At 37.0% G+C, this 21,534-nt stretch overlaps 1 protein-coding gene across 8 annotated transcripts in view; it reads right to left on the bottom strand.

The window, feature by feature from the left end:
- CCDC150 (coiled-coil domain containing 150) overlaps window positions 1-21,534 on the bottom strand; it is a 101,052-nt gene that overhangs the window by 38,621 nt on the left and 40,897 nt on the right. For all 8 annotated transcript variants that reach the window (XR_006713075.1, XM_045480594.1, XM_045480591.1 and 5 more), the window contains 2 exons: window positions 14,724-14,837; window positions 7,903-7,986 (listed from right to left, as the gene is read on the bottom strand). Coding sequence is in view for 7 of the 8 variants with exons in the window: in XM_045480594.1 (XP_045336550.1) it covers window positions 7,903-7,986; window positions 14,724-14,837 (198 nt within the window). In the remaining variant the exon portion in view is untranslated. The remainder of the gene's footprint in view (window positions 1-7,902; window positions 7,987-14,723; window positions 14,838-21,534) is intronic.

Genomic DNA, 21,534 nt, shown 5'->3' with positions numbered 1-21,534 from the left:
ATTTGCATATGACACTAAACTGCCATTATTTGCATATTATATAATGCGATATATAGAAAACCCCCAAAACCCCCAAAACACAGAGAAAACTCTGTGCTGATGATGTGAAGCCTGCTGGGGATTCTGTCTCTCCTTCTCTTTGTACCACCTTCCCCCGGATTGTGAGTGCATGCTCTCTCTCTCTCAAAATAAACTTAAAAATTCTTTTTAAATGTCCATTTTACCCAATGTACAGATTAAATGCAATACCTATCAAAATACCGATAGTATTTTTCACAGAACTCTTAATAAATAATCCTAAAGTTCATATGAAACCACAAAAGACCCCAAATAGCCAAAGCAATCTTGAGAAACAAGAACAAAGCTGGAGGTATCACAAGGCCAGATGTTATTTTATTTTATTTTATCTTATTTTATTTTTTAATGTTTTTATTTACTTTTGAAGGAGAGAGAGAGCACGAGCAGGGGAGGAGCACAGAGAGAGGGAGACATAGAATTTGAAGCAGGCTCCAGGCTCTAAGCTGTCACACAGAGCCCAATGCAGGGCTCGAACTCACAAACTGTGAGATCATAACCTGAGCTGAAGTCGGACGCTTAACCGACTGAGTCACCCAGGCGCCCCACAAGGCCAGGTTTTAAACAATACCACACAGCTATATTAATAAAAATAGTATGGTACTGGCACAAAAACAGACACATAGATCAATGGAATGGAATGAGAGCCACACTTATATGGTCAATTAATCTATAACTGAGGAGGCAAGAATACACAAGGGGGAAAAGACAGTCTTTTCACTAAATGGTACTGGGGAAAACTGGACAGCTACATGCGACAGAATGAAACCGGACCACTTTCTTACAGCATACACTAAAATAAAGTCAGAATGATTTAGAGACATCAATGTAAGACTTGAAACCATAAAACTCCCAAAAGAAAAAACAGGGAGTACACTCTTAGATATTGGTCTTAGCAGTATTTTTTTGGATCTGTACCTGCAGACAAGGGAAGCAAAAGCAAAAATAAACAATTGGGAATATATCAAGTAAAAAGTTTATGCATGAAGGAAACTATCAGCAAAATGAAAAGGTAACCTACTGAATGGTAGAAAATATTTACAAATGGTATATCTGATAAGAGGTTAAATGTCCAAAATATATAAAGAAGGCACAAATGTGTACACACATATAGGAATATCACTCACCCATAAAAAAGAATGAAATCTTGCCATTTGTAATGACATGGACAGACCCAGAGGGTATTATGCTAAGTGACGTAAGTCAGAGAAAAACAAATACCATTCACTTCTATGTGGAATCTGAAAGGCAAAACAAAAGAACAAAAAACTGTCAGACCTAAAGACACCTTCAGATTGAAAGTAAGGAGATGGAGAACCATCTATCAAGCTAATGGTCAGCCAAAGAAAGCCACGGTAGCCATACTTATATCAGACAATCTAGGCTTTAAAACAAAGATTGTAACAAGAGATAAAGAAGGGCATTATACCATAATTAAGGGGTCTATCCACCAAAAAGATCTAACATTTGTAAACATTTATTCTCCAAATGTGGAAGCACCCATATATATAAATCAATTAAGCACAAACATAAAGAAACTCATTGATAATAATACCATAACAGTAGGGGACTTCAACACCCCACTTACAGCAATGGACAGATCATCTAATCAGAAAATCAACAAGGAAACAATGGCTTTGAATGACACACTGAACCGGATGGACTTAACATATATTTAGAACATTTCTTCCTAAAGCAGCGGAATATGCATCCTTCTCCAGTGCACATGGAATGTTCTCCAGAACAGATCACATACTGGGACACAAATCAGCCCTCAACAAGTACAAAAAGAATGAGATCATACCATGCATATTTTCAGACCACAATGCTATGAAACTCAAAATCAACCACAAGAAAAAATGTGGAACGATAAATACTTGGAGACTAAAGATCATCCTACTAAAGAATGAATGGGCTAACCAAGAAGTTACAGAGGAAATTAAAAAGTACATAGAAGCCAATGAAAATGGTAACACCACAGCCCAAAACCTCTGGGATGCAGCAAAGGCGGTCATAAGAGGGAAGTATATAGCAATCCAGGCCTTCCTAAAGAATGAAGAACGGTCACAGATACTCAACCTAACCTTACACCTTAAAGAGCTGGAAAAAGAACAGCAAGTAAAACCTCAAACCAGCAGAAGACAGGAAATAACAAAGATTAGAGCAGAAATCAATGCTATGGAAACCAAAAAAAAAAAAAAAACAGTAGAACAGAACAATGAAACCAGAAGTTGGTTCTTTGAAAGAATTAACAAAATAGATAACCCCCTAGCCAGTTAGATCAAAAAGAAAAAGGAAAGGACCCAAATAAATAAAATCAAGAATGAAAGAGGAGAGACCACAACCAACGCCACAGAAATACAAACAATAATAAGAGAATATTATGAGCAATTATACGCCAATAAAATGGGCAATCTGGAAGAAATGGACAAATTCCTAAAAACATATAAACTACCAAAACTGAAACAGGAAGAAATAGAAAATTTGAACAGACCCATAACCAGTAAGGAAATTGAATCAGTAATCAAAAATCTCCCAAAAACAAGAGTCCAGGGACAGATGGCTTTCTGGGGGAATTCTACCAAACATTTAAAGAAGAATTAACACCTATTCTCTTGAAGGTGTTCCAAAAAACAGAAATGGAAGGAAAACTTTCAACTCTTTCTATGAAGCCAGCAAGCCAGCATTACCTTGATTCCAAAACCAGACAGAGACTTCACTAAAAAGGAGAACTATAGACCAATTTCCCTGATGAACACGGATGCAAAAATCCTCAACAAGATACCAGCCAACCAGATCCAACAATACATTAAAAAAATTATTCACCACGACCAAGCGGGATTTTACCTGGGATGCAGGGCTGGTTCAATATCCACAAATCAATGTGATACATCACATCAATAAAAGAAAGGGCAAGAACATGATCCTCTCAATAGATGCAGAGAAAACACAGCATCCTCTCTTGATAAAAACCCTCAAGAAAGTATGGATAGAAGGATCATACCTCAAGATCATAAAAGCTATATACGAAAGACCCACTGCTAATATCATCCTCAATGGGGAAAAACAGAGCTTTCCCCCTAAGGTCAGGAACAAGACAGGGATGTCCACTCTCGCCACTATTATTCAACATGGTATTGGAAGGTTTAGTCTCAGCAATCAGACAACACAAAGAAATAAAAGGCATCCCAATCAGCCAGGAGGAGGTCAAACTTTCACTCTTCGTAGATGGCATGATACTCTATATGGAAAACCCAAAAGATTCCACCCCAAAACTGCTAAAACTGATCCATGAATTCAGCAAAGTCAAAGTCTATAAAATCAATGCAAAGAAATCGGTTGCATTCCTATACACCAACAATGAAGCAGCAGAAAGAGAAATCAAGGTTCAATCCCATTTACAATTGCACCAAAAACGATAAAATACCTAGGAATAAATCTAACCAAAGAGGTGAAAAATCTATACACTGAATACTATAGAAAGCTTATAAAAAAATTGAAGACACAAAAAAATGGAAAAAGATTCCATGCTCCTGGATAGGAAGAACAAATATTGTTAAAATGTCAATACTACCCAAAGCAATCTACATATTCAGTGCCATACCTATCAAAATAACACCAGTATTCTTCACAGAGCTAAAACAAAAACAAAAACAAAAACAAAAAACCCTAAAATTTGTATGGAACCAGAAAAGACTCCAAATAGCCAAAGAAATCTTGAAAAAGAAAACCAAAGGTGGAGACATCACAATCCCAACTTCAAGCTGTATTACAAAGCTATAATCATCAAGACAGTATGGTACTGGCACAAAAACAGACACTCAGTGGAACAGAATAGAGAACCCAGAAATGGACCCACAAACATATAGCTGACTAATCTTTGACCATGCAGGAAACAATATCCAATGGAATAAAGACAGTCTCTTCAGCAAATGGGGCTCGGAAAACTGGACAGTGACATGCTGAAAAATGAACCTGAACCACTTTCTTACACCATACATAAAAATACACTCAAAATGGATGAAAGACCTAAACATAAGATAGGAAGCTATCAAAATCCTAGAGGAGAAAGCAGGAAAAACCTCTTTCAACTCGGCCACAGGAACCTCTTACTCAACAGATCTCTGGAGGCCAGGGAAACAAAAGCAAAAATGAACTATTGGGACCTCATCAAAATAAAAAGCTTCTGCACAGGGAAGGAAAGAATCAGCAAAACTATAAGGCAACCAACAGAATGGGAGAAGATATTTGCAAATGACGTATCAGATGAAGGATTAGTATCCAAAATCTACAGAGAACTTATCAAACTCAACACCTAAAAACCAAATAATCCAGTGAAGAAATGGGCAAAAGACATGAATACACACTTCTCCAAAGACATCCAGATGGCCAACTGACACATGAAAAAATGCTCACCATCACTCATCATCAGGGAAATACAAATCAAAACCACACTGAGATACCACCTCACACCTGTCACAATGGCTAACATTAACAACTCAGGCAACAACAGATGTTGGCGATGATGCGAAGAAAAAGGATCTCTTTTGCATTGTTGGTGGGAATGCAAGCTGGTGCAGCCACTCTGGAAAACAGTATGGGGGTTCCTCAAAAAATTAAAAATAGAACTACCCTACGACCCAGCAACTGCACTCCTAGGTATTTAGTACAGGTATGCTGTTTCGAAGGGACACATGCACCCCAATGTTTATAGCAGCACTATCCACAATAGCCAAAGTATGGAAAGAATCCAAATGTCCATTGAAGGATGAATGGATAAAGAAGATGTGTAATACTCCATACACAATGGAGTATTACTCAGCAATCAAAAAGAATGAAATCTTGCCATTTGCAACTACGTGGATAGAACTAGAGAGTATTAGGCTAAACAAAATCAGAGAAAGACAAACATCATACGACTTCACTCATATGAGGAATTTAAGATACAAAACAGATGAACATAGGGAAGGGAAGCAAAAATAATATAAAAACAGGGAGGGAGACAAAACATAAGAGACTCAAATATGGAGAACAAACAGAGGGTTGCTGGAGGGATTGTGGAGGGGGGATGGGCTAAATGGATAAGGGGCTTAAGATATCTACTCCTGAAATCATTGTTGCACCATGTGCTAACTAACTTGGATGTAAATGATAAAAAATAAATAAATTATAGAAAATTAAAAAAAAATAGTAGAATGAGATAAAAGCAAATCTAGTTAATAATATCATCATGGATGCAAAGATTAAACAAGGATTTATAAGTTTTTTAATTAAAAAACGTAAACGTCCAACAATATGAGAGCAGTTAAATCATGGTTACATAGTGTAATTGTTTGGTGTTTAGGGACTGCAATCTGACTGCTTAGATTAAATCCTGGCTGTGAGACCTTTCGAAAATTACTTAAATTCCTTATGCTTCCATTTCCTTGCCTATAAATGGGCATAATTACAGTACCTGCCTCCTTGTACTTGTACTGTCACTTGGCACAGTGCTTGATATATTCCTAAGTAACTGTACAGCAAGAAATGGTTCAGAAGATGCATTCATAAGATAGCCTACTCTTGAGGCATTAAAAATAGTATATAGAAATAAGAAAAAAAAAACAGATTCATAAATACAGAGAACTGGTGATTGTCAGAGGGGAGGAGGGTGAGGGAACAGGTGAAATAGGTCAAGGGGATTAAGACGTGCAAATAAGTGACAGGGATTAAAAGTACAGCATTGGGAATATTGTCAATAATGTTATAGTAACTTTGTATGGTGACATACGGTAACTACACTTAGGGTAAGCATTTTGTAATGTATATAATTACCAATACATTATGCTAAACATCTAAAATGATATAGTATTGAATGTCAACTATACTTCAATTAAAATTTTTTTATTTAAAAAAAAAAATTTTTAATGTCTATTTATTTTTGAGAGAGAGAGAGAGAGAGAGAGCGCAAGTGGGGTAAGAGCAGAGAGAGCGACACACACAGAATCCGAAGCAGGTTCCAGGGTCTCAGCTGTCAGCACAGAGCCCAATGCAGCGCTTAAACTCACAAACCATGAGATCATGACCTGAGCCAAAGTCGGACACTCAACTGACTGAGCCACCCAGGTGCCCCTAAAAAATTTTTAAATGTAGGCAATAAACCACAGTAGTATTAGTCTAACCTGTTACTTTGTCTCCAATAGACATCACAGATATTTTCATATTATAGAATAGTTATTGCAAATATCTTGAAAAGCTGTTTGTGCTTATCACCAGTTTGAAATTAGTAGAGTTTATAAGAACACCATTAGATCTTGTTATTGAATGCACCAGTAAAGAAAACAACTGTTAAATTATCACAATTACTATTGAACTTTTTAATTTTTTTTTTTGAGAGAGAGAGAGAGAGAGAGCGTGCAAGCAGGGGAGAAGGACAGAGGGAGAGAGAGAGAGGAATTTTCAGCAGGCCTCACACTCAGTGCGGAGCCTGATGTGGGGCTTGATCCCATGACCCGGAGATCATGACCTGAGCCAATATCAAGAGTTGGACACTCAATCAACTGAGCCACCCAGGTACCCCTGATAAAAACATTTTAAAGGAACTGAATTTTTTTTAAAAAGATGAAACTCAAGAAAATTAAGACTTGTCCAAAGTTACACAAGTATAAATGTATATTATACTTAAAAGTATCATTGGCTCTAGAAAATATTAATTAAAAGCACACAAATTGTGGCCAAATAGCCTTATGTTTTTAGTGGCCAACATACGGTTTCACAACCATGGTTTATCATCTTTCACATAGCCTGCCATAAGGGCCAATCTCATCTGCTAACCCTATAATAAGCTCCTTGAGCAGATGAGATGAGATTAACATTGACACGTTTTACATGTCTCTAGTGAGATCACTTAATTAAATCAGCTCTTTGGTTGCCAAGCTTAAATGGATTTTGTACCATTGAATCCAGTGGTCCTCATGTATGGTTGCATACTGGAATCACTGGGGAACTTAAAAGTATTGAAGCCTAGGATCTACTCCCTGAGATTCTGATCTAATTGCTCTGGGGTGCAAGCCTTGTCATGGGGAATTTTCCCCTTGTATTTTATAAATATACAGTAAAATTCATTTTACTGTGAATATGCATACCCTCACCATCCAAATTCCACAATTAATTTTTTTAAACTTGCTCATCACATATCAATCCATCTATCAATCTCCTCTATCCATCAAAGTGTTTTTTCTTTTTCTGATTCATTTCCAAATAAATGGCGACTATCATATACTGCCCTGCATGAGGTATTTAAAAAATTCCTCAATTTGTGATGTGTAGCTAAGGCTGTGAACCACTGATTTAGATTTCATTTAGCATTTCCACTGGAGTTGGGTATCAGTGGTCAGCTTCCTGCTCTGTAGGTACTATAGAGATAAAACACACAGGAAGCAAAAGAATAGTATCATCCCAGTCACTCAAGTCTATTGCCTTTGAGTCCCAATATCCAGGGTTATTTCTTTTTAAGAATGCTATAATAATTCAGCAAAAAAGAGAGCATGAGCTCTCTAACATTCTTAGTGAGTGACCATGCACAAAACAATCATAATACAACTTTCAATAGCTACAGAATGGGATCTGGTTTCACAATTTTAGTTTCAGTATTATATTACAGATATGTGAACAGCAATCACCTGATTTTACTTAATGAGGCAACAAACTTAGGAGGGTTCAAAAACTTGTCCAAAGTTAGAGAATTAGTAGAGCTAGGTCCTCTCAAAATCCATCATTTATTATATTTAGCTTGATAACTGGCATTAAAAAATTAGACAACACAAATCAGAAAATAAAATCTCATACCTGGAGTTTTCCCTTTTCATAGGCCAGTTTATTTTTACTCTCAGTAATTCTTCCCAAGGCCTTTTCCACCTGCTGTTGAGCCAGCTGGGAAAGCAAACACAGGTATCAGTACCTTGGCAGAGAAAGGAACAACCATTTTCTGAACAAGCATTTATACTCTTATCATTTCTACAGTGATGAAACCAGGATTCATATTTATTTGTCTTTGCTGCCTCTTAGTTTTTCCCTACATAGCTGATCATAGTGCTAATATGCAACATTAAAGGATTGCTAGTGAAAGTATGAGTGCCTTAAATGTCCCAGAGTTTGTAGTTTTTTGCTTACTTATTCTAAGTTTACTTATTTATTTTGAGAGAGAGAGAGAGAGAGCGAGCACATGAGCAGGCATGAGTGGGGGAGAGGCAGAAAGAGAGGAAGAGAGAGAATCCCAAGCAGGGATGCGGGGCTTAGTTCCACGAACTGTGAGATCATGATGCCAGCCAAAACCAAGAGTTGGACGCTTAACAGACTGAGCCACACAGGCGCCCCTGTAGTTGCAATCCAACCCAGATGTGGGGTGGTTGTATCAGCGGTTGCAGATATGCAGTTTAAAGATTATACGTTTCTTTAAGAAAACAGGAGCTGCAAACCATTACAACTGTGTAGACAGAAGACACTTCAGTTACCATGCAAGAGGGAGTAAAAAAAAATCTCTGAACAAAAGAAACATTTATTGGAAATTCCAATATTGTCTGATCAAGCACTCTACACAGTGTTATCCTGGAGAAACACTACTGAAGGCTCTATATTTCAAGAAATTACATATTTTATCATTCAAACAGCCTTTAATAATGACAGTTATTTTTTATATGTCTTTTTCCTCAGACTTTTTCAGAAAAAATAAGTTTCATTTTGATTAAATTTTGGTCCTTGTTGGTACTCCAGTGATTGAATTTGGAGTGATTACATATTAGTGATTGAATATGGAAATTTTCACCTTCCATGATCTATTTCAGTGTTATATATTAACAGCAGGACATACTGATATTTGCCTTATGTCAAAATCATCTTCACAAATAAACTGCAAGAATAATACACACAAAAGCAAATGTAACTGAGAACGCAAATTCTTTTTTTTTTTTTTTTTTTAATGTTTATTACTGTTGAAAGAGACAGAGACAGAATGGGAGTGGGTTAGGGGCAGAAAGAGAGGGAGACAGAGATCTGAAGCAGGATCCAGGCTCCAAGCTGTCAGCACAGAGCCTGACACGGGGCTCGAACTCACGAGCTGTGAGATCATGACCTGAGCTGAAGTTGGACACTCAACCAACTGAGCCACCCAGGCGCCCCAAGAGAACGCAAATTCTTAATCACATTGGCCAATGAGCTGCACTATGGATCATTTGCAGTAAATCTTTAGTGGGAAGTGTTATTAATGCTGGTAAATATCCTACATTGACATAATTACTATAGACCAGGAGGCCTTTTCAGCATTTAAATCCAAAGAATTTAGACTTGTTTTATGTTCAACTTTAGGCAAGTTAATAAAGATGTCAACATATGTAGAGATATGAATTTATACAAGAGATAATTCTCACCATCTCCAACACTCTTATAGCTATTCCTTAGTTATCACTTTGTAGTGCACTTTATTTCAAGTGTTATGAATATTTTCCAAATAAAAGCAAAAACACATTCCAAACTAGATTACTATGTAATAACATGTAACTCATTTCTTCTTGGGTTCAAAATACTTTCATGATAGCATATGTTCTACAAGAGGGTACACTAGTCTGGAGCATTGTTTTCCCTTTGGTAGTTGCCTTGGCTAGAAGAATTAGGCCATTTTAGACATTCTAGGCTTGATAAAAACCTTTGGAAAAGCCATAAAGAGTGATTAGTTTTTCTATACAACCCACCCCAAATTATGCACATTCAATATAAAAATTTATATCCAATTTTTGGCATCAGTGGGTTAACCATTATGGCCCATCTAAGTGTTTGTCCTATCAGACCAGTATTTTTTTCATACATAATTATACATATTCATACATTGTTTCTTAAACTTTCAATTTTAATCACTATATGTGGTTCCCATTAAGGCAAAGAAAATTATTTTTTTAAAGCATTCAGGCCAATAAAGTATTGGTTTCAAAATAAACTAAGGGTGGGGCTCCTGGGTAGCTCAGCAGGCTAAGTGTCTGACATCGGCTCAGGTCATGATCTCACTGTTTGTGGGCTGGAGCCCCGCATCAGGCTCTGTGCTGATAAGGTGGAGCCTGGAGCCTGTTTCAAATTCTGTGTCCCCCCCTCTCTCTTTGCCCCTCCCCCACTCACACTCTACCTCTCTCTCTCAAAAATAAATAAACATTAAAAAAATTAAAAAGCCAATTTGACAATAAATTATATTTAATAAAAAATTTTTTTAATTAAAAAAAATTTTTTTAAAAACCACACAAAATAACCTAACGGAAATACTGTTATCAATAAATAGGAGGTTAGAACGTATTACCATAAAATTAATCATCAATTAATTTTCTGTCAGTGTAACACATACAGTCCCCCTTTCCCACAATACTTTCTATTTTGGAAACTATGAGGTAAAAACATTCTATGAACACAACATTTGGGATAATGTTCTGACCAATTCTTCAGCAAAATAAACAAGGATGGCCAATGATGCTACAAAAACAAAACTATACCATAACCACAAAAGCATAGGTATTTAAAATTCAGTTCTAAGTTCTATAAATTGAGGTGCCCCATGTGCTATAAAGTGCAATATAAAATACCAAGAGCTAGATTTAAACCTAAAATATGCTAGCTATAACAAACACTGAAAGATAACTTTGCTTGTCTTCTTGGAATATGAAGTCTTTTTTTTTCGCAATAACTTAAATGATCTGGGTCTCTTATAAAAGATGTCCAGGAATTTTTTCTTTTTTTTAAATTTTTTTTCAACGTTTATTTATTTTTTTTGGGACAGAGAGAGACAGAGCATGAACGGGGGAGGGGCAGAGAGAGAGGGAGACACAGAATCGGAAACAGGCTCCAGGCTCTGAGCCATCAGCCCAGAGCCCGACGCGGGGCTCGAACTCACGGACCGCGAGATCGTGACCTGGCTGAAGTCGGACGCTTAACCGACTGCGCCACCCAGGCGCCCCCAGGAATTTTTTAAATAATGGCACTTTTTACCTCAATAAAGTTCCCTCTTTTAGGCAAACATAAAGAAATTCCATTAATGTTTTAAATATACTTTAAAAATGATTTCCTCTTTTTTGGTCACCTAAGAGAATGTTAACGCAGTGATAGTGTAAACTGTCTAAGCAAAATCAAAATGTGATATTTGACACAAGGTCACTTATTTAAATTCAAAACAAACAGAAAAGAAATTGTTCCAGTTGTTCCAGTTGCTAAGGGAAAGCAGATATTAAAGCAGTAGTTTAAATTATTGTGTCCAGATTATTTAAATAGGGCTTACATTTAAGAGAATCAACGGAAGACCAGAAATTAGAGAGCACTTAAATGAGTGAATATCTCAGATTCTGAGTTGTGGAAGGCCAGAGATTAACCTTTGCATAAAAAATCTTGGCAATATACTAAAAAGACCATTAATATGCAAGCAAAAGAGAAATTGGAGACTCACTTGAGAATTAGAATACCAAGAAAAATGCTAATTGTTAGAATATGCATTTTAACTGATATACAAAGATATCACTCCTTGGAAAAGCAGGAAGCAAACATAAAATTATCTTAAGAAATAAAAGGTAGGTTGACAAGGATCAATTGTAAGCCACAAAATGATTTCCAAAATCATTTTCAAAATTAAGATGAGCTGTGAAAGTTAGAGGGCTATTAGAAGAATACATGAAACCAAAAGACACTAGCATCTTGATAAAGCTATTTTATGAGCAGATTGTAAGCAGGGATTTTTTTGAAGATTTTATTTTTAAGTAATCTCCACACCCAAAGTGAGGGTTCAAACTCACAACCTTGAGATTGAGTTGCATGCTCTACTGACTAAAACAGGCACCCCTGTATGCAGGGATTTTTTTTTTTAAATTTTTTTTTTTTTTTCAACGTTTTATTTATTTTTGGGACAGAGAGAGACAGAGCATGAACGGGGGAGGGGCAGAGAGAGAGGGAGACACAGAATCAGAAACAGGCTCCAGGCTCTGAGCCATCAGCCCAGAGCCTGACGCGGGGCTCGAACTCACGGACCGTGAGATCGTGACCTGGCTGAAGTCGGACGCTTAACCGACTGCGCCACCCAGGCGCCCCTGCAGGGATTTTATTCAAAATATTTAACAACTGGTTTGCATGGGCCACAGCAAACTGAGCCAACTTGGACACCTACATGAGTGTGCAATGAATGTCATCCTGGTTGTAAGAAATACTACATTTAATTCATGGTTTAATTTCAAATCATTGAAGTCCTGGTTGCATAGGGAACTATACTTCTGTCTAGTGCTACTGTTTGAAAATGTATGTTTAAAATCCAAAAGAAGGGGCACCTGGGTGGCTCCATCAGACTCTTGCTTTCAAATCAGGTCATGATCTCACAGTTCGTGGGATTGAGCCCCATGTCGGGCTATGCACTCAGCTTAAAAAAAAAAAATCCATTTGGATCATTTCTCACTGTGGTTCCCTGCATGACTGACTATAGTAATAGACTTAAATTATACCATCATTAAAGGCTGAAATAATAAAAATAAGCCCAAAATTGGTGTGAAGAAGAAAAGAGAATAACGTTTATACATGTATTAAGTATGCTAGGCACTGTGATGGGTACTTTACGCACAATATGATATTTAATCCTCATGCACTGGCAAGACAGACGTGACCCTCCTTGTGTTCTACTCAATCTTTCTAAAATACCTATTATGGGAGTGCCTGGGTGGTTCAGTCGGTTGGGGGACCGACTTTACTCAAGTCATGATCTCACAGATTGTGCTGACAGCTCAGAGCATGGAGCCTGCTTAGAATTCTGTGTCTCCTCTCTCTCTGCTCCTCCCCCACTCTCATTCTGTCTCTCTCCTTCAAGAATAAACATTAAAAAATTAAAAAAAAATTTTTAAATACCTATTATGTATTAGGTGCTATGCTAGGCAAGGGAGTGTAAAGGTGAGTAACTACTGCTCTTGCATCAGAAGACAGTGAAGGCAGATGCATCAACAGGTCAATTTCTAATTCACATAGTTACCATTTTGGTATGTGCAGACACAGTGTGCTGTGATTAAGGGAGATCTCCTTAGCCCCAAGGGCCATAGGGTTTAAGCCCTGCCCAGGCCACACAGTAAATGGAACCTTGAGGGTTGAAACCAGGTCGAACTTCAAATCTGTCGTGTGGCATACACAACATACGCTCATAAGCATATCTCCAAAAACCGGTAACAGGTTATACTAGAAAGGTAACTCGTATTGAGAATTTCAAGTGTGAATTCCCAAAGAACAAACATACACTGCCAGCATTGAACGGTGATAAGTTTAATGATATTGCTGAGATTAAAAAACAAACAAATACTGACATCTCAACCTCATTTCTCAAGACTGATACAGCCAACTGGAGGACTTCCAGGCAGGCCTGGTCAGAGAAAATTCTATGTGGAAACACAGAACTACAAGCTGGACCTGAGGTGTGGTTTATCATTGGGAGACCTTAAGAGGGGTGGTGAGAAAGCAAGAATCAACACTGACAAAATCATTAGCAGGATCTGTCAAAGTCACTAACAGGGTAAGGCCATAGGCCTACTCACTGGCAGGGGGGCACGGAAAGAATCAGAGAGACTGAGATGTAGTCTTCCAGAAAGACCAGGAGCAAGTAGGCTGATAAGTCTAGCTGATACATGGCCAACAAGCAGAGGACATGGATAAATCTTTAATCTTGGGAAGGGAGGGTTGGTCTGAGATAGTACCAGGAATTAGAGCTAATGCACCTTGTTGCTATAAGAGGAACTTAAAAGCCTTTTTTCTGGGACAGTTCAAATACTAAAAATTCAATAAATGTTAGTTATCTGCTACATGCTTTAATGTATTAACTTACTAAATCCTCCAACAACCTCCTAATAATGGTATTACTTCCCCCACTTTGACAGATTAAGAAACTGAGGCTCAGAGAGGTTAAGGCTCATACTCGAGGTCATAGCCAAAATTGAAATGCTGGCCGTCTGGCTCTAAGGCCATGAAAATGTATTAGATTATTCTCTAGGATTTCACAACTGAAGTAATGTACAGCTTATGACAGAGTCTGAAAGAATTTAACTCAGATCAAGACAGACTCACACCAGGGTCTTCTATGCAGTTTTCAAAGGTGATTTGCATGTTACAGAAGCAGTAACTAATTCTTTTTCAAGTACTCAAAAGCACACAGGAAACTTACTAGCTGCTTAACAGAATGATCATCTCTTTCAATATCCTCCACTTAGAGATGGTCTAAACTCTACCATTTATTTGTATTGCACTGACTGTGTCAAACAGCTTTTAGATATCGTACTTATTACTGATTGCCTAATGGAAATGTCAAAAAAGGAAAAGAAAAATACAGCCTTCTGCCTCATAATTTATGGAATAGGAAGTATTTTAAAATATTAGAACTATTCATACTTTTCAGTATTATAGATCATCTGTGGAGGCAGATGTTTATTAGCTGCCTTAAATTCTTGTTTTATTAATCTTTTACTGTTTGAGCACTTGTAGGGCTCTCTGCCATAGTCAGCCCGAGTTATTCAGGACTAAATGATAATTATTACAACACAAATGAAGAAAATCCATCTCCTAACTTCTGATTTTTTAAAACACACTAGTCATTAATTCCTAATCTAGACTGACCTTTTTATACCCACCTCATTGTAATCAGAAGGGACTTGCTGAAGTTCTAGGGAAGCCATTTGTTCTGACAGGTGCTTATTCTTTTCCTCTAGAGTCTGTAGGTTGTGGGTCAATGTATTTATGTCTACCTTTGAAACACAAAAGGAGAAAAGAAATCTATTTATGCCAGATCCAAAAGCATTATCTTGCTTTTAAAATGACATTTGTGGGGAGCCTGGGTGGCTCAGTCGGTTGGGTGTCTGACATCAGCTCAGGTCATGATCTCACAGTCTGTGAGTTCGAGCCCCGCGTTGGGTTCTGTGCTGACAGCTCGGAGCCTGAAGCCTGCTTCAGATTCTGTGTCTGCCTCTCTCTCTGCCCCTCCCCTGCTCAAGCTCTGTCTCTCTCAAAAATAAGCAAACATTAAAAAAAATTTTTTTAAATGACATTTGTAACTGTAAAATAGCAGTTATTGTATGAACATGTTATCCTGTGTCTAAATGCAGGGATTTGTAGTCTGACAGCTCTGAGAATTTTTTTAAACTTTTTTTCCTTTTCTTTTACATTTTTTCAGCTTTTCTAGCTGTCTTCAGCAGGAGGATTATGACAAATTACCTAATTCACATATACTAGAAGTAGAAGTCCTTCTGGTACTTGATATTTACTTAAATATTAATTTAAGCTAATGAATACAGATGCAGAAGGCCTCTGCAAAAATACTAGTAAAATGAATCTTGCAATATATAAAAAGGATAACAAACCAGGACCAAGTTTATCCCAGTAATACAAACCTTATTGAACACCCGAAATTAATTAGACTATAGTATATAGAAGAAAAACTATAATGGCAATTTATATAGATGCAGAAAAAGCATTTCACAAAATTCAACATTTATGATAAAAACTCAGCAATCTGGAAATGAAAGGGAACCATCTCTACCTGATCAAGTGTATCTATAAAACACCTACAATTAATATCATTTATCATTAAAATTTTTTTAATGTTTAATTTTTGAAGGGAAGAGAGAGAGAGAGAGAGAGAGAGACAAAGTGTGAGCAGGGGAGGGGCAGAAAAGAGGGAGACACAGAATCCAAAGCAGGCGCCAAGCCGCCAGCACAGAGCTGGACATGGGGCTCAAGCTCACGAGCTGTAAGATCATGACCTGAGTCAAAGTCAGATGCCCATCTGACTGAGCCACCCAGGCGCCCCTACAACTAATATCTTAAAAGTGAAAGACCTGAATGTTTCTCCCTAACACTGGGAAAAAAGCAAGGATATCTGCACCTTATCAGCAATAAGGTAAGAAAAAGTATAGAAGGCATAGAGATTGGAAATGGAGAAATAAAAATCTCTACTTATAACAAATATGATTGCCTACATAGGAAATCCCAAAAAATTTACAAAAAAGATACTAGAATAAGTGACTTTAGTAAGGTTGAAGGATATGAGGATGCAACTCTATTGTTTTTATATACTAGCAACAAACAATCGGAAATTGATATTTCTTAAAAGTGTACCATTTGTAATAGTATCGAAACCCATGAAATTCTTTGGTACAAATCTAAAATATGTCCAATGTTTAATATGCTCAAAACAAAATACTGGTAAGAAAAATTAAAAACCTAAATAAAATGGAGAGATATGTCATGTTCATGTATGAGATTCAATATTGCTAAAATGTCAATTCTTTTTTGTAATTCATTTATTTTTTAATTTATATCCAAGTTAGTTAGCATATAGTGCAACAATGATTTCAGAACTAGATTCCTTAATGCCCCTTACCCATTTAGCCCAACTCCCCTCCCAAACCCCTCGAGCAACCCTGTTTGTTCTCTACAATTAAGAGTCTCTTATGTTTTGTCTCCCTCCCTGTTTTTATATTATTTTTGCTTCCCTTCCCTTATGTTCATTGGCTTTGCATCTTAAATTCCTCATATGAGTGATATCGTATGTTTGTCTTTCTCTAATTTCGCTTAGCATAGTTTCATCCACATAGTTGCAAATGGCAAGATTTCATTCTTTTTGATTGCTGAGTAATACTCCATTGTGTACACATAGCACATCTTCTTTATCCATTCATCCATCGATGGACATCTAGGCTCTTTCCATACTTTGGCTATTGTCAATACCACTGCTATAAACATCAGGTGCATGTGCCCCTTCAAAACAGCACACCTGTACCCTTGGTTAAATACCTACTAGTGCAATTGCTGGGTTGCAGGGTGGTTCTATTTTTTTTTTTAAATTTTATTTTTTAATATTTACATCCAAATTAGTTAGCATATGGTACAACGATTTCAGGATTAGATTCCTTAGTGCCCCTTACCCATTTAGCCCATCCTCCCTCTCACAACCCCTCCAGTAACCCTCAGTTTGTTCTCCATATTTATGAGTCTCTTCTGTTTTGTCCTCCTCCCTGTTTTTATATTATTTTTGTTTCCCTTCCCTTATGTTCATCTGTTTTTTCTCTTAAAGTCCTCATATGAATGAAGTCATATGATTTTTGTCTTTCTCTGACTAATTTCACTTAGCATAATACCCTCCAGTTCAATCCATGTAGTTGCAAATGGCAAGATTTCGTTCTTTTTGATTGCCGAGTAATACTCCATTGTGTGTGTATGTATATATATATATACATACCACATCTTCTTTATCCATTCATCCATCGATGGACATTTGGGCTCTTTCCATACTTTCGCTATTGTTGATAGTGCTGCTATAAACATGGGGGTGCATGTGTCCCTCTGAAACAGCACAACTGTATCCCATGGATAAATACCTAGTAGTGCAATTGCTGGGTCGTAGGGTAGTTCTATTTTTAATTTTTTGAGGGACCCCCATACTACGCTCCAGAGTGGCTGCACCAGTTTACATTCCCACCAGCAGTGCAAAAGAGATCCTCTTTCTTTGCATCTTTGCCAACATCTGTTGTTGCCTGAGTTGTTAATGTTATCACTCTGACAGGTATGAGGTGGTATCTCAGTGTGGTTTTGATTTGTACTTCCCTGATGATGAGTGATGTTGAACATTTTTTCAGGTGTCAGTTGGCCATTTGGACGTCTTCTTTGGAGAAGTGTCTATTCATGTCTTTTAACCATTTCTTCACTGGATTATTTGTTTTTGAGGTGTTGAATTTGGTAAGTTCTCTATAGATTTTGGATACTAACCCTTTATCTGATAAGTCACTTGCAAATATCTTCTCCCATTCCATCAGTTGCCTTTTAGTTTTGCTGATTGTTTCCTTCACTGTGCAGAAACTTTTATTTTGATGAAGCCCCAATAGTTCATTTTTGCTTTTGTTTCCCTGGCCTCCAGAGATCTGTTAAGTAAGAGGTTGCTGCAGGCAAGTTCAAAGAGGTTTTTGCCTGCTTTCTCCTCTAAGATTTTCATGGCTTCCTGTCTTATGTTCAGGTCTTTCAACCATTTTGAGTATATTTTTGTGTATGGTATAAGAAAGTGGTCCAGGTTCATTTTTTGGCATGTCACTGTCCATTTTCCCAGTACCATTTTCTGAAGATATTCTTTCCTGCGTGGTCAAAGATTAGTCAGCTATATGTTTGTGGGTCCATTTCTAGGTTCTCTATTCTGTTCCACTGAGTGTCTGTTTTTGTGCCAGTACCATACTGTCTTGATGATTATAGCTTTGTAATACAGCTTGAAGTCCGGGATTGTGATGCCTCCAGCTTTGGTTTTCTTTTTCAAGATTTACTTTGGCCATTTGGGGTCTTTTCTGGTTCCGTACACATTTTAGGACTGTTTTTTTCTAGCTCGGTGAACAATGCTGGTGTTATTTTGATAGAGATTGCTCAATTCTCTTTAATCTCAATGAAAATTGTGTAGGTCTGGACTAGGGTCCACTCTCTGGTGGGGCTATGGGGCTAGAAAAAAATGTCCTAGAAGAAACATGAGAGAGAGTTCTTCAAGTTGAAATAAAAAGGGATTAGATAATAACTGAAATTCACATCAAGAAATAAATAGTACAGCTGCTACAATAAAGGTAGCAATATAGGTATATATAAAAGAGTGTTTTCTTGTTTTGGTTTTTAAATGTTTATTTATTTTGAGAGAGAAAGGGAGAGAGAGAATCCGAAGCAGGCTCTGCACTGACAGGGCTTGATCTCATGAACCATGACATCATGACCTGGGCTGAAATCAAGTTAGGCGCTTAACCGACTGAGCCACCCAGACACCCCTAAAAGGTGTTTGTATACGTATTTTTTTGTTTGTAACTTTCTTGGTTACCCATAATGCAAAAATATACAGTAAAAGAAAGAATAAGAGAATTAAAATAGTGCACCAGAAATATCTACTTAACACAGAAAAAGACAGTAATGGAGACAGGAACAAAAAGCATATAAGACATAAAAAATAAAGAGTAAAGTAGCAAATGTAAATCCTATCTTATCAGTAATTATGTTAAATATAAAAAGATTAAACACTCCACCAAAAAAAGCAGAGATAGGCAGAATGCATCTTTTAAAAGATCCAACGGTATGCTATTTATAAGAGACACACTTTAGATTCAAAGACACAAATGGGTTGAAAGTAAAACAATGGAAAAAGGTATACCATGTAAACAATAACCTGAAAAGAGCTGAAGTAGCTATATTAACATCAGACAAAACTACATTAAGACAAAAAATGTGTGAGACAAAGAAGACTAGTATAATATAATGGTTTATAAGAAATATGTTTGAAAAAAATTAAAAAATTAAAAAAAAGAAATATGTTTGGTCTTTCAGGTGACCAAAATACATTTCTCAGATATATGTGGTCTTCATCCACAGTTCCTGAAAACATTTCAGAGCCATAATGGTGAAATGGGTGTCCTGTTAATAAAGAAGGTAACTTTTGAACCCCACCCAAGGGTGGGGGCTGATTGCCAGGAGGACCAACCAAGTGATTAGGGGGTTGGACCTTTGAGTCCTAGCCCCTAACCTCCAGGGAGGAAAGAGGGCTGAAGATTGAATCATCCAATGGCCAATGACCTAGTCAATCATAACTGTGCAGTCAAGCTTCTATGAAACCCCCAAAGGACTGGGTTCCAAGAGCTCCTGAGTTGGTGAATACATAGAAATTGGAGAGAGTGGTATGCCTAGAGAGGGCATAGAAACTTGCTGTCCTTTTTCCATACCTCACCCTATGTATTTCTTCATCTGGCTGTTGATTTGTATCATTTATCATATCCTTTAATAAACTAGTAAGCACGTTTCCCTGAATACTGTAAGCCACTCTAGCAAATTAAAAGAATCTAAGGAGAAGGTTGTTGGAACCTCCAATCTATAGTCAATAGGTCCAAAGCACAAGAGCCTGGAGCTTGTGAGTGGCATCTGAAGTGGGAGGTCAGGGGTGGGAGAAGTCTTGTAGGACTGAACCCTTAATCTGTGAAATCTAATGCTATCTCTGGGTAGACACTGTAAGAATTGAGTTGAATTCTCAGACACCCTGCTGGTATCCAAAAACTGCTCAGTGTTGTGGGATGGGGGGGCACCCCTGCTGTGTTAGAATTGGGTCTAAGAGCCTAAGAGAGATATTATATATTGAAAAAACAGTCAGTCCATCAAGATATAACATTTATAAATATATATGCCTCTAACAACAACAGAGTCCCAATACAAATGAAGCAAAAACTAATAGAAGTGAAGAGGGAAATAAATGATTCAACATAGCTGGCGACTTCAATATCCCACTTTCAATAATGAACATAACAATTAGAAAATCATAGAGGAGACAGATGACTTTAACAACACTATAAAGCAACTGGACAGCTATAGAACACTCTTCCCAACAATAGCAGAATACTCAATTTTTGACTATTTTTCTCAATTGCATATGCAACATTCTCCACAATGTACCATGTTAGGCCACAGGACAACTCTCAATAAATCTGAAAGGACTGGAATTATATAAAGTGTGTTCTCCAACCATAATGAAATAAACTTAGAGATTAATAAAAGAAGGAAATTTGGGAAAGTCACATATATGGGAAAATTAAACAAAAAACTTGTAAATAACCAATTAGCCAAAAATAAAATCACAAAAGTAGTTAATACTTTGGGATGAATGAAAATGAAAACACGACAAAATGTACGGTATGCAGCTAAAGCAGTGCTTAAAGGGAAATTTATAGCTGTAGAAAACTATGTTAAAAAAGAAAAAAATAAACCAACAACCTAAGCTGCTATCTTATTTTTTTTTAATTTTTTTTTTAACGTTTATTTATTTTTGAGACAGAGAGAGACAGAGCATGAATGGGGGAGGGTCAGAGAGAGAGGGAGACACAGAATCTGAAACAGGCTCCAGGCTCTGAGTAGTCAGCACAGAGCCCGACGCGGGGCTCTTAACGGACCGCGAGATCATGACCTGAGCCGAAGTCGGACACTTAACCGACTGAGCCACCCAGGCGCCCCCTAAGCTGCTATCTTAAAAAAACTAGAAAGAGCAAATTAAACCCAAGCAAGCAGAAGGAAGAAAATAATGAGGATTAAGGCAGAAACAAGAGAACAGAAAAATAAGAGACAGTCAGTAAAACCAAAAGTTGGTTCTTTGAAAAGATGAACAAAATTGACAAACCTTAAACTGTATTAACAAAAAAAAAAAAAAAAAAAAAAAAAAGAAAGAAAGCAAAAAGGAGAGAGAAAGAAAGACCCAAATTACTAAAGTTAGGAATGAAAGAAGGAACATTATACTGAACTTAAAGAAATGAAGAAAAGGAGCTACTATGAACAATTGTATGCCAATATATTAGACAGCCTAGATGAAATGGTAAAATTCTTAGAAAGACCAAAACTATTGAAATTAACTAAAAAAATAAGTGGGAATTGTGAATAGATCTCTAACAAGAC

This window comes from Leopardus geoffroyi, chromosome C1, assembly GCF_018350155.1.
Source record: "Leopardus geoffroyi isolate Oge1 chromosome C1, O.geoffroyi_Oge1_pat1.0, whole genome shotgun sequence".
Lineage (NCBI taxonomy): Eukaryota > Metazoa > Chordata > Mammalia > Carnivora > Felidae > Leopardus > Leopardus geoffroyi.
This window is presented reverse-complemented; position numbering and strand designations above follow the sequence as displayed.